The sequence below is a fragment of the Mus caroli genome, unplaced genomic scaffold, assembly GCF_978045245.1.
Source record: "Mus caroli unplaced genomic scaffold, Mus_caroli_1 scaffold_1, whole genome shotgun sequence".
In the NCBI taxonomy this organism is placed as follows: domain Eukaryota; kingdom Metazoa; phylum Chordata; class Mammalia; order Rodentia; family Muridae; genus Mus; species Mus caroli.
Window position 1 is genome coordinate 178,910,682 of NW_028227256.1, and position 14,595 is coordinate 178,925,276.

The following is a 14,595-nucleotide window of genomic DNA, read 5'->3' on the forward strand; positions in this document are numbered from 1 at the left end:
CATAAACTCTCATAAAACATCAGTTTAGAAATTCACCAAAGACACATCTGAACACAAACCATGATAATGAAAAAACTATCATCTGAATCTGGTGAGGGTGCAACACGTGTATGAGAGGTGAGATTATCTTCCCCCACACAGGTGTGAATTAAAAAGGAAAAGGAGTAACTGTGCAGTGTAAGAAGCCTGTCAGAACCACTTGAATTAAATGACTGCAGGGACAGTCTTAAGTAACAATAAGGCATCACCACCTGAGAGGATGCAGAAAACAGCTTTACTACTATATCTTTAAAAGAGATAAAATTAAGGCAAGCCAATCATTGACCCAAGAAGTTAAAAAACGCTGGATATGGGGGCATACACCTTTAATCTCAGCACCCAGGAAGCAGAGGCACACAGAACACTGGGAGTCTGAGGCCAGCCTACTCTATACAGTAGGTTGCAGGCCAGTCAGGGGTACTTACTATCCCCAAACAAAACCGGAAGCCCAACAACAAAAACTTGTGGAAACCCTAAGAAGACTTAACAACTGGAATAGCTAACTTAGACCAGAGTCCTTTACCATAAATGACATGAGAAAAACCGAGAAAGACTGACTAGAGCTAGAGAGTTAAATAGTAGCAATGTGTCAGTGTTTTTGATGGTTGGCTATGTAGAAAAATATCCTGGTTTACAGAAAACTGATATGAATATGTATCTGAGGTGACAGGATGTAAGGTGATCAATTCTCAAGGAAAGTTTTTTTTATAACTTTTATGCATGCTCTAGATAGTTCAAAATAAATTTTTATTTAAATAAGGCTTTATCAGGTTTTTTTTCTCTCTCTTTCTTAAAAAGGAAGTAGAGAGTTTTTCCACAAAGCTGGTCAGAAGTGGGAGTGGGTGGGTAGGGGAGTGGGGGGAGGATATGGGGGACTTTTGGGACAGCATTGGAAATGTAAATGAAGAAAATACCTAATTAAAAAAAAGTATTCTGCATAGCAGTGATGGCTGGACCTACTTCAGAGCCTCCTGGTCCAGAACTGTGCAGAGAGCAGCAGAGGTTCCAGGGCCTGAACCTAGCCAGTAGGAGCAGGTGGCCTTTGGCAGTGAGGACACCGTAGAGCTGACATCTGGAGGTGCCCCCACAAGCCCCACAGTCTGGGCTAAGAATGGTACAGAACTGGTGGTCTCCCACTGCATCCTGGTGGGCTCTCAGAGGCTTCAGTATGCGTGTGACAGATGCTCCATCCTCAGGAGATAAAGAAGCTGGGAAGAACCTAACTGAAGACACAGCTGAGGAGGAGCTTATGAGACTGGCAGCGACTATGGGGTGGGCTTCTTCCTCTTCATGCTAGTGGTGGCAGCTGTGGTGACAGTCTGCCCAGTCCCCCAAGGCACTTCCCACTTAACTGACAGGTGTCCTTGGAATCTAATTCCTCTATGAACTTCAATGTAGCCCTCATCCGGATTGCTTGGCTGTCTTCAGGAGAAGGTCCTGTTCTGGCCAATGTTTCTGAACTTGAGCTGCCTGCTGACCCCAAGTAGAACTATCCAGGACCCAGATGACACTTGGTAAGACTCTGGGAGAAGGCTGCTTTGGACAGGCTGTCATGCAGAAGATACTGTGAAGATGCTGTGAAGATGCTGTTGGACCTGGTATCTGAGATGGAGATGATGACCTGCTGGGCCTGCACCGGGTGGGCTCTGTATGTGCTGGTGGAGTATGCAGCCAAGGCAATCTACAAGAGTTCCTTCCGGCATGGACTGCAGGCTGCCAGGAGAACAGCTTACCTGCAAGGATCTCGTGTCCTGTACCTACCAGGTAACATGGAGCACGGAATACTTGGCTTCCCAGAAGTGTATTCAGAGACTTGGCTGCCAGAAATGTCCTGGTGACCTCGGACAATGTGATGAAGATTACAGACTTTGGCCTGGCCCAAGACCTGCACAACCTGGATTACTACAAGAAGACCACAAGTGGCCTGCTACTTGTGAAGTGGATGGAATCAGAGGCCCTTTTTTACGGAGTCTACACCCACCAGAGTGATGTCTGGTCCTTTGGTGTCCTCTAGGAGATCTCACCGTATCCTGGCATCCCAGTGGAAGAGCTTTTCAAGCTACTTAAAGAGGGCCACTGCATGGACAAGCCCCACAACTGCACACGTGGCCTGTACATGGTCACGTGGGGATGTTGGCATGCAGCATCTTCAGAGGCCCACCTTCAAGCAGTAGGTAGAGGATTTAGACCGCATCCTCACTGTGACATCAACTGACAAGTACTTGGACCTCTCCGTGCCATTTGAACAGTCCTCTCCAGGTGGTTGGGACACTCCTAGCTCCAGCCTGTCCAGGGAGCACCCATGAGTTGCTACCCCCAAGCCCATCCAATAATGGGGGACCTCGGATGTGAAAGGCCTGCAGTCCCACAGACCAAGCCCCAGCCAATGTTTCTGTGGACCCTAACCCGCCCTGCTACTGCTGGTGTGCAGTGGACCCTAGCCAGCCCAGTGCAATGGGTCAACAATAGACAAGACTTCCTGCATGTTTATCCTTAGCTCCTGGGTGCAGAGGCCCCTGCCCCTTGGGAACATGCACTGCTGTATAGTGATCTCCTGAGTGGCCAGGGCAAGGAACACCAAATGAGAATGTTAAGAGGCCCACCCTGTGCAACCCTGGGGTTCTGGCCCTCTCATTTCTCACTGCTACCTTACAGGGACCATTGTAGAGAGTGGGCCTTGGCCTTTTTGGTGCCCCAAGCTGAGCTTGCAGGGAGGCTCTGCTCTGTGTGGCAAGCCTCTCTCCTACATGGCACCTTATATCTGGGAGGTGTCATAGCTCGACATCTCCAGGCTGCCTGCTTCCCACCTTGCCTCTCAGACACAAATTACAGGTACCTGAAAGGGGGGGGGGGGGTGTAATGTCTATCAGAAAGGTGTATTCCAGAGGAAAATGTGTATTTATATAAATAGATGTTGTGTAACACACACACACATCTATATGAAAAAAGGCAAAGCTGAGGCCCAAGGGAGCAAGATACTCCATGGGGCTCACTAGTAAACTGGCAAGAACAGGCTGAGAACTAAGGGACTTTTCTGGTATGGCAGTTTTGTTTGTACTGGACCTATATATTTGAAAAGCTATATTTATCAACTCCCAGAGCTCCAGTCCCCAACCTCAGGGTCACAGCATTTAGTCCCAGGGTATTTCAGACATTTTAAGTTGTAACTTATTAACAGTGAAAGAGGTTCATGCTGGATTTAGGGAGTTGCTGAGACCATGTGTCTGGCCTCTACCAGGCTGGACATAGCCCCTTGGCACATGAACAGCTAGCTCTCCTAGTTAGTAATGGTGCCAGAGAGCGTTTCCTGTTGCCTTTTGCCCTCTTTTGTGAGGGATTAGATTTATATAGGAACTTTCTTTAGGAGATGTTTAAAAATTTCAAGGTTAACTGGTATTTTTCATACAGATTATTCTAATTGCTATGTATTTCAGGCAGGAGCCTGTGCCCAGGGAGGGACTGATCCTGTAAGAAGGTTCAGATGTTAATAGATATCTGTTACAAGTTTATCTATCTATAATTTATTGAATTTTTACAAGTTGTTTTGCTGCAGGCTTAACACTTCCTATGCAGAGCTTCTAGCCTTTTAAAGCCTAGACTGCTACCTTTCAAAGCCTGGGAGACAGTGGTGAATGCAATTTTGCTACTTTTTGTACTCTTACTGGGCCTGGGTGGCTGTCCCTTGCCTGTCAGTCAGCAGGGTCAGGACAGTGGCTCAGTGTTCTTGGGGCCTAGCACATGGTTTGTCAGCCCACACTAGCAGATGTGGTATTGCTAACACAGCCAACTTACTTTCCAAAAAATAAAGAGATAACTGGTTCTGATTAAAAAAAAAAAAAAAAAAAAGGATCATCGGTGTCAAGCTGAAAGTAGACCCTCCAGAGTGACTGTGATTCATGGTGAGTTCCACACACTAGACACCTCCTCCATGCCAGGTAGCGCAAACGTCACTGACTGAGGGACCTCTGCAGAGCTTCATACATCTTTTGATCCTGTGAGGATAAAAAATACATTGCGCTAATCAATCAGTTATGGGATGGAAGGCATAACCCACAAATTCCTACATTGAAGGCTCAGCCCCTAGGACCTCAGAGGGTGGTAGCTTTGGAGACAGGACTTCTGCAGAGGTGATTGGGGTTGCCGTACAAGAGGAAGTCTGGACACAGAGTGCATAACTAGATGGACATGTGGAGATGGGACAGAAACCATAGAACTCTGCCATGACAACATCTTGATCTCAGATGGTTATCTGTTGTTTAAGGTGCCTGTTTATGGTCTTTGCTACAGCAGTCCTAACTGCTGGACCCAGAGATTCTGCCTTGCTCCTGCATCTAGAGTCTATACATTCTCCTTTCTAGGATACGCCATGATTTCCATTATTGTCCAGGGAAGTTTGCACACAGGTCAAGAGGTATGCGCACATGTAAGCTACCCTGAGTCCTGATGGAAACAGGAGACTAAGAAAAGGCCTCTAAAATGTCTTAACATTCCAAGAAACTGCCAAGATGGCTCCCTCGTGACTGTTCCACCCTGTAAAGCACAATGCATAAGACTTCGAGCATCTCACATCCTCTCCTCCCTTGCTGTGCTCAGTCCTTCACAGTTTTGTCAATGTAGCAGGTATGTAGTGGAAGCTCACTGACACCACATGAACCTTTTCAGTGTCACATGGCAATTCCACTCTTACCTATTTATCCCAAAGAAAAATACAAGTGTTCTGCTTTATTTCCACTATTTAGAATCTATCTTAGAGTCAGCAGTTCAATCCTTACCCTCTACATAATGGAGAGAACTTTCAAGTAGCTATACCATTTCGTTATATGAACGTTTAAAGTTTTGGCCTACTGTATATGTCAGTGAATTGGGAGTATTGTAGCATACAGCTGTAATCCTGAAACTTAGAAGGCAGAAGCAGGAGTCTCATGAGTTTGAGGCTAGCTTAGGCTATACACAGAGACTATCCTTCAATAAAAATGTAAAATAAATAAATCTTAAAATAAACAAATAGAAAGAAAATAAATGATAAAATTCCTGAGTTTTTATGAACTGATGTCATTTCCCACATCTTTTTCTAGACATGGAGGAAAGTTTCTCACCTTTATTGATATGGATGGTTTCACTTTCTTGAAAGCGTCTTCAAAGTGCTTATGACTGACCTTAAGCTCACCTGTGGAGAAGATGGAAAAACACACATCTCAGTACAGTAACACAAGAAAGCTGTGAGGGGCGATCAGATGGAACTATTCAAGCACATGTACACATGCCCCTCTCCAGGTCTGCCTCACTGAGACTCTCTCCAACTCACTTGAGGAAACAGGACTGTTGTAGGTGGTCTGTCTCTCAGGAATGTTGGGATGGTACTGTGCATGTCACACTGTCAAAAATGGCCAGTGTGGTCTCAGGTAGAAAGAACTTAAGAGATGGTCAACAGAACCACAAGTAACTGAGAACCAGTATTCCCACCCAAGGGCATGATCTTGAATACAAATTTACACTTCTGAGTCACAGAGGCTAGAAGTCCTTAAAGACAAAAGCATTAAGGTACATATGCATATCACAAAACTGGATTAGATGGCGTTGTAATCTTCATAAGGCTAGTTGGTAAAATATAACTTGGCTTCCAATGTTAACGTGATAAACTTAAGTGAGGACAATTTATACTCAAAATAGTAAACAGATATTAGGATAATATATTTACCTAAAATAAAATAATACATGTTGCTGAACATGTCACTGAGAAATTGGACAGCAGAATTGCGCTTGATTTGGATAAGGTATTAGCGCAAAGTCTCCAAAGGCCAGAGAGCTAAAAACAAAAGCCACAGCAAAGCAGAGATGGCGGCATTTGTTATGTGTGTATATATATATAAAAAAAAAAATAGGCAGGCTGGGCGTGGTGGCGCACGCCTTTAATCCCAGCACTCGGGAGGCAGAGGCAGGCGGATTTTTGAGTTCGAGGCCAGCCTGGTCTACAAAGTGAGTTCCAGGACAGCCAGGGCTACACAGGGAAACCCTGTCTTGAAAAACAAAACAAAACAAAACAACAAAACAAAACAAAACAAAAGGCAAATAATAGCAACTCCAATATATGGGAAAGACCTGTTACTTTTCAGTCACCAAGAACACCAAAAATACTCTAAGACAGTTGTCAGATTCAGCTTACAAAGTGGAATACATGACTTTGGATTTGACTGTCAAGAAGGATATGACAGACACTCATTATGTGACTCAACAATTAAAGACCGTTTTACTTTGGTTTCTTTCTTTTTTTTTAAGATTTATTTTTTATTATTATACATAAGTACACTGTAGCTGTCTTCAGACACTCCTGAAGAGGGCATCAGATCTCATTACAGATGGTTGCGAGCCACCATGTGGTTGCTGGGATTTGAACTCAGGACTTTCTCTCCAGTCCCTTTAAGCATGGGATTAAAGGTACACAACCAAATGTGGCTCTCATTTTTGTTAATAAAATGTTCTAAGTTTGCTTATTATCATTAATGTCCAAAAGGAAGAGAATACAGTTTATTAAAAAAAGAAGTTTCGGGGCTGGTGAGATGGCTCAGTGGGTAAGAGCACCCGACTGCTCTTCCAGAGGTCCAGAGTTCAAATCCCAGCAACCACATGGTGGCTCACAACCATCCGTAATGAAATCTGATGCTCTCTTCTGGAGTGTCTGAAGACAGCTACAGTGTACTTACATATAATAAATAAATAAATCTTTACAAAAAAAAAAAGAAGTTTCGACAACTGAATCTTAATATTATTCAGGAAAAAAAAACCTTTCTAATAAATGTATGCATGTGTGCCAATAAATCTATGCTCATCAAATGTTGTTGTCACAATATTTAGCTTGGAGAGTCACAGAAGTGGAGCTGTAGAGACGGGTTGGTGCTAAGAGAGCATCCTGCTCTTGCAGGGGATCTGAGTTCAGTTCCAGTATCCATGTCAGGTGGTTCACAGCCACTGTTAAATCCAGCCCTCGAGGATCTTAATGACCGTGTGGTCTCTGAAGGCACCCGTATCATGTGCACACATTTCTCTCCACCCAACCCACCACAAACACAGCCGCACACATCATTGAAAGGAGACCAGTGCACACCTGAAGTTCAAACAAGAGTACACTTGTACAGCACATAGCACCTCAGAGACACTTAGGCAAAGTAAAGCTAAAAAGTACTTGGTATGGCTGGAGTATAGGTCATAAATTAATCTTTTCTGGCCACACAATACCCAAACAGTAGTATCAAAAATACTGTCAAAATGTGAGGTAAACAGGAAGCACACACACGGATTTCTGTCTTTGGCTTTCTGGCTTTGTGGTGCTGGGGAAAGAATCCTGAGCCTTGCACATGCTAAGAAAATGCTCCACCAGTGACCAACACATAATGCCATTTAATTTTATATTTCAAAGGAAAAAAAAATCTTGATATGTAGAAAACCGTATATTTCTTAAATCTTCTAGAGGTCTCACCAAAACAAAGTCATCCTCATCACACAATGTTCTAAGAACGGCTAGAGAAACACTATTTAAAGCAGTGTTTTACAATATCCAGAATGGCAAAGTAGAATGGAGAGAACCTGGAGAAGGCCATACCTGCTCCAACCCCATTCTTCTGTGCTGTTATTTCTTGTCTCAGGGCACAGAGAGAAGCTTCCCGTACCAGAGCAGTAAGGTCCGCACCCCTATAATCAAAGAAATGTTCTTATGTGTTCTTAGGTATTCTAAAAGCCAAGAAAGATGTTTAATTATAATATACTTAACAATGAAGAAAAAGAGCAATGAACGGAGGTGGAGCTAGGAGCAGTAAGGAACAGCTTTTAGCTTTCACTTAAAGAATTATCAACCTTTAGAAGAAAGGGACTTGAGGAAGGTGTGACATGATGAAAGATAAAATGTCCTTCCTCTTAGCCAAAATACTAATGTTGATATAAAACATCTAGTTAAGAAGCTAGGGTATGATGGCCTAGTCGGCCATCACTGGGAAGAGAGGCCCCTTGGTATTGCAAACTTTATATGCTCCAGTACAGGGGAACACCAGGGCCAAGAAGTGGGAGTGTGTGGGTAGGGGAGTGGCAGGGGAGGGAGGGTATAGGAAACTTTTGGGATAGCATTTGAAATGTATATAAAGAAAATATCTAATAAAAAAAAAACAAATAAATAAATAAACAAAAAGAAGAAGCTAGGGTATAATGACTCGAATTCAATTCCAAGAAACCACATTAAAAAGAAAGAGGTGGGTAGAGGAGAAGGGGGAGGAAGAGGAGGAAAGAGGGGGGAATAACCCAGTCTAAGTTATAAGCAGGCAAATCCCCAGAGCTCACTGATGATGAGCCAGCCTAGTCGAATAGATATGAGCTTCAGGATTTAAAACAACAAAACAAAAAATGCAAAACCATTGTCTTAAAACACAAGGAGCTTCTGAGGAACAACACCTAAGCACCTACGGCAGTCAGTCAGTCTATCCTACGGCAGTCAGTCAGTCTATCCTACGGCAGTCAGTCAGTCTATCCTACGGCAGTCAGTCAGTCTATCCTACGGCAGTCAGTCAGTCTATCCTACGGCAGTCAGTCAGTCTATCCTACGGCAGTCAGTCAGTCTATCCTACGGCAGTCAGTCAGTCTATCCTACGGCAGTCAGTCAGTCTATCCTACGGCAGTCAGTCAGTCTATCCTACGGCAGTCAGTCAGTCTATCCTACGGCAGTCAGTCAGTCTATCCTACGGCAGTCAGTCAGTCTATCCTACGGCAGTCAGTCAGTCTATCCTACGGCAGTCAGTCAGTCTATCCTACGGCAGTCAGTCAGTCTATCCTACGGCAGTCAGTCAGTCTATCCTACGGCAGTCAGTCAGTCTATCCTACGGCAGTCAGTCAGTCTATCCTACGGTAGTCAGTCAGTCTATCCTACGGTAGTCAGTCAGTCTATCCTATGGTAGTCAGTCAGTCTATCCTACGGTAGTCAGTCAGTCTATCCTATGGTAGTCAGTCAGTCTATCCTACGGTAGTCAGTCAGTCTATCCTGACCTCCTCAGGCACCTGCACACACCTGCAGGAATGTCTCTGTCTGCCTGTGTCTCTATCTCTCACACACTCTCACACACTCTCACACACACACACACACACACACACACACACACACACACACACACACACAGAGTTAGTAGAAACTTTACACATACAAAGCTGAGTGAACAGACACAAATACACACCTAGGCTTAGTCTGTGTAATTATTCCAAGTAACAACAGCAGGCTGGGTCATCAGAGTCCTAAGAGGTTAATGAAACATCTGTGTTGACTGGGCTTTCTTTCCTATACTGCAGCTTTAACATGATCCACAAAGATTCTCTAAGAAAGAGCTTGAACTGTGGAACTAAAGCCTCATTTTCAGATGTCAAATAATTAAAAGTTGCTCTCAGAGCAAGCTTGCAGCGCTGAATCCCTTAATGATGTAATTCTCACTCACTTATCTTATTTTCTAGTGGAATGCCCCATATTATCTGGCCTCAGTCTACAGGCATATACCAAGCACCCGAGGTATTAGGGATGCACAACAGGGCTTTTAAATTACAGAGTGGCTGGGGCATCTCAGCTAAACTACAACAAGAATAAACATTAAAACTCAAGGCAGAAATATCAGGTGTCCTGCTGCGGTTGCAGGCTGTCAATGGCACATGAACACAGGGAGCACACAGTCTTGCAGATGTAACTAAGGAATCTGATATCCTGGTGAGATGGCTCAGCAGGTAGGAACACTGTTCTACCAAAGGTCCTGAGTTCAAATCCAGCAACCACATGGTGGCTCACAGCCACCTGTAATGAGAGCTGATGCCCTCTTCTGGTGCATCTGAAGTCAGAAATCTGATATCCAGTGAGAAACACACATATACTTTACGTATTCTGAAAGTAGAACTTATAATGAAGTGTAACAACCTGGTTAGGGAAGCCTGAGTGAAAAAGGGACAATCTATGGCAGGAACTCAGCCTCCAAATGGGCAGGCAAGCTGTCTGAGAACAAAGCAGCAAGAACCAGCCAGACACTGGGTAAGGTGCCACACAGGAAACATCATTAGCTTTTCCAACAATCTGAGAAATGGGCTTCTTTTCCTTCCCTGCTGAAGAAGAAACTATACCCCAGAGGCTTCAGACAGGAGAGACTTAAATACTCACGTATAGCAATTACAACGAAGGTCATTAGCAATTGTTTCCAAATTTACATCTTCATCCAGTGGAGGTTTGGTGCCATTCTGAGTAAGAGAGAAAATGTCATTGGTTCTTAATGAGAAAGAATGGTTGATGACTACGGTATTAGAACCATGGGTTTCAAGCTGGAGAATCAGGGTAAGATGTATGAGAAGCTGCAAAGGCAAACCACAGACACTTAGGAAGTTGGAGGGATTTGTGTCATGAAACTGACTGAAGGAGAATAGTACTGAACCCAGCTTGTTGAACATGAAAGGATGCTGCTCTTCACAGGACTCAAGATGGTTTTAATCTCTCATCTAAAACCCAGCATTGACATTGGAACCAATTCCTCCCAGCTCATAATTACAGATGGTAAAAACGACAAGGCTCAAAAAAGCTTCAGAATTTCAACACTGAACATAAGCACTACATACAGGAACCATGCTTAGTAATATTCATAACAAGTAAACACCACACAGTTTAAAAAATATATTTTTACACAGGCTGGTTAGTGGTTAAGAGCCCTGGCTGCTTTTCTAAGAGAACTAGGGTCAGACTTCTAGTACCCACATGGTAGTACCCACAACCATCAATAATTCTGGGAGATCTGATACTCTCTTCTGGTCTCCATAGGTACAGCATATGTAGTTAGTTCATACACATGAATCTTTAAAATCCAAAAAATAAAATTTTACAATTAAAAGCCATTTATGTGCATATAAGGGTACACATATGCCACAGCACGCAAGAGGAGGCTGGAGAAAATTTCCAGTTGATTCTTTCCTTCCATCATGTAGGTTCTGAGGACTGAACCCAAGGTTTTCAGGTTAGAGGCAGGTGCCTTTAATCCTCTGAGCCATCTTAGCGGTCTCCACTATAGCTCTTAATGACTTAAATGTCAGTTAGATGGTAGGTTAAAAAATAGTACTGTCCTGATGGAGTATTTACATATGTACTCTATCTTCTTTCCTTTGAGGCATATACTACATTTTGAAATAACTATTTTAAGAAATGCACATAAGAACAAACATGCCAATGAGTTAATCTTAACATCAAATAGCAACACTGCAGGGTACTGTCACTATGGGATTCAGCAGGCAGCCATCTTGTGCAATTATCTATCACTCTACCCAGATCCATAAACAAACTTTGCATGTGTCCTAGCAGGGCCTATTCAAAACCTGAAGAAACTGTGGGCTCTAAGAGCCATTGTCATGATAAATATCAAACCCATCTAAGACAGGGCCAAGAAATCAGTTCCTGTGCCTATTTAATACACCTTTATCCGGTGACTACGTTCTGCATATAGCAAAAACAATTGTAAAGCCAGACCGCACGATCTTTAAATATCTCTCAGTGCAGCTTGGACGGGCACAGTGGTGACAAGTGGCTGGAAGGGAGCAGAAAGGCAACAACTACAGACATGTTTTATATATATATATATATATATATATATATATATATATATATATATATATATATATATATATATATATATATATATATTTGCGCACAGGAGCTGCCAGGAGGGACTTTCAACCTTGATGTCACATAGCACAAAGAACTTCCCAAATATATTCTATATGCTATTAGACTTTTACCTTAAACCTTCTAGTTTCTAAACCAAAAAAAGCTCAACCATAAGTAGCAAACTCACCAGGTATTACATGTATATATACCAGGTATGTATACCAGGTATTCCTGTATAGCTCTCAATACCTAAATTCTATTCTTGTCAAGCTGGTAGTTACAAGCCCAGGATCTGCACAGAGTGCACTTCTCTGACCTTTCCTTACACTGGACGTTAGGAGCTGAGCTTGAGTTCTGTCCTGCAGCTGACATGAAACATCAGATCTCATGTGTTTTTTAACCTTCCTGATGGATCTGTATTTACTTTCTTTACAATCTAAAGCTTTGTCCTCTGTTTCAGACAGGATGATCTGATGGACAAACATTTAAAGACACAGGGAACATGATTACAAGGACATCTGATAACACTTGTTGAACACTAACTCCAATCCTTCATTTAGTTTATCTTCATTGTGAGTGAGAAAAAAGGAGTCTGGACCATGTGGTTAGTGCCCATTTTGGTAGATGGAGGCATGGTAAACACTTAAGCTCTAGAAAAAGAACAATCAGCTAGCCTAATTTACTACCTGGATAACTTTAAAAGTGGTGTGAGCAGGGCTTGAGGGATAGCTGGGGGTTAAGTGCACTTCTGCTCTTGCGGAAGACCTGGGTTCAGTTCCAGGCACCCATGTGAGGAGGCTCACATCTCTGAGCCATTCCAGTCTGGAGGATCTGATTCCTTCTCACCTTACTGGGCAGCTACATACATGCAGTATACATAATTCATACAGGCGCGCACACACAAACACACACACACACAAAACAAAATAACAACATTTTTAAATAATATAAACATATACAAAAAGGTCATTTCTTTTACTCACTTTTGTAATAGTCTTTAATATGGCAACGCGGTCTGCTGGGGGAGGCAAACCCACGAAGAGCGTTTTGTCCAGGCGGCCTGGGCGCAGAATGGCAGGGTCAATGATATCTAGACAAGAGAGAAAAACAGATATAAATGAAATAGAATGGTTTTTTTTTTTTTTAAATGTAATTAGTAAAAGATAGGAAAAATTCTTTTTGAAAACAAAAAACCAACAAAATCCAAATTAAAAACCGTGGTGAACTGGGTATTACTGAAGCTGGTAAAGTGCTTACAATGCAGGCATTAGGACAACGTTTAAATCCCCAGAAGTTACATAAAAAGCAAAGTACTGTAGCACTGGGAAGGCAGAGATAAGACCCCTAGGGCTTGCTGGTCAGCCAGTCTAGCCACAGTGGGTTCCTGGTTCAATGAGGAATCCTGTGTCAGAAAACAAGGTAAAGATTGAGGAAGATGCCTGCTGACCTCCACTTACAAACACACACATGCAGGTTTCGTGCACACACCCCTCTTACACAAATCAGAAGCTATTTATCAAAATGCATCCACGTGACAATGAAACTCTAACCCTACCTGAGCCCCACAGCTGCTCTTCTCCCAGGACTCTCAATCTGAGGGAATATGTCCTGCCCCAACTACGTTTGTCTCAGCAGGGCTTTTCCTGTCCTTTATCCATGTGTCTGTTGGAATTTCCCAAGAGCACCTAAGTCTCCCATAAATCTTCTCACGTCCTTCTGTGTCCCTGGCGCTTAGTACCTAGGGCTCAGTGCTGCCATAACAGCGAGGCTCACTATAAAACGTTCTGACTTCTCCACTAAGAACCCGTTGGAAAGCCACATCTTTTTCAACAGTCTTTATACCAAGACAACAGATGTGAGAAGGCCCAATGGCTAAAACTGGCATTTAGACAGGCAAATGGAGAAACACACACATGCATGCACTCGTGCATGTACACACAAATACACACGGGAACGTTATTGTATCCACTTACATTTAAGTCTTTCTACTTCTCTGTTACAGGTCCCTCATGCATATGCTCTACTAATAAGTAATTAATATCCCCAACCTTCCTTTAGCTATTCACAGCCTGGCACATGGCAGATTCTTAGTTCTTCACCTGAGAATATTCTGAAATACATGTCTGATGGACACAGTTCTGAGCTGACAGTCTTTTCAGCTTCTGAGAACTATTATACCGTTTCTCTCTAGCCTCGTCTTTTGATATAAATCTGCTATCATTTTATTTTCACAGTGCAGACACATGCATATAGGCAAGAACTAACACAATAAAACCACCCAAATGTGTGTGTTGGGGGTTGGAGCTCAGTTGTTGATAGAGTATTTATTTAGTATGTTTGAGACCCTAGGTTCAACTCCCAGCACTGCAAAAAAGATTTTTGGTTAAAAAAAAAAAACTACACAGAAAATTATTACAGACATCAAAACAAGTCACATGATATGATAAAACAGAACAGGCAAATAGTGATGAGTACAACTGAAAAAGATCCAGACAACCTTATCTGTAAATACACGCAGTAAACTGCCACAGCGGTCTAAGTTATAAGGGAAAAAGGAATGGGTGAGATTCAATAGAGCAGAAGATGAAACACAAATGCACAAGAGGGCAGACACAGGTAAACCAAGGTTCATCACTCAGCATAGGCCAAACTCAGTGCAGAATGCTAAACAGAATCCTGTGTTTACAACTAAGAACAAAACCTGGAGAACAAAGAACTTTCAGATGACTGACACACAAGGATAAAAAGCCTCTCGAGAAGGATAAATGGGTATAAATGAAATGGTGGGTATCATGAGTGGGCAGATTCTATTGTAACTTCCTTCAAATGAAGATGTATACCAGCTAGACGACTGAGAAATCCACTCAAGGAGCCAAGTGAGGACTCCATCTCTGAATCACAGC

The 14,595-nt window shown here is 42.8% G+C and overlaps 1 protein-coding gene and 1 pseudogene across 1 annotated transcript in view; one reads left to right on the forward strand and one right to left on the reverse strand.

Moving 5' to 3' along the window:
• Positions 1-767: 767 nt before the first annotated feature.
• Positions 768-14,595, reverse strand: part of Nvl (nuclear VCP like) — a 55,382-nt gene continuing 41,554 nt past the window's right edge. Inside the window, exons 19-23 of the mRNA XM_021159011.3 lie at positions 12,676-12,782; positions 10,208-10,284; positions 7,637-7,725; positions 5,136-5,206; positions 768-4,031 (exon numbers count right to left, since the gene is read on the reverse strand). Coding sequence (XP_021014670.2) covers positions 3,987-4,031; positions 5,136-5,206; positions 7,637-7,725; positions 10,208-10,284; positions 12,676-12,782 — 389 coding nt within the window. The 3' untranslated portion in view covers positions 768-3,986. The remainder of the gene's footprint in view (positions 4,032-5,135; positions 5,207-7,636; positions 7,726-10,207; positions 10,285-12,675; positions 12,783-14,595) is intronic.
• Positions 1,151-2,391, forward strand: LOC110296515 (fibroblast growth factor receptor 3 pseudogene; annotated as a pseudogene).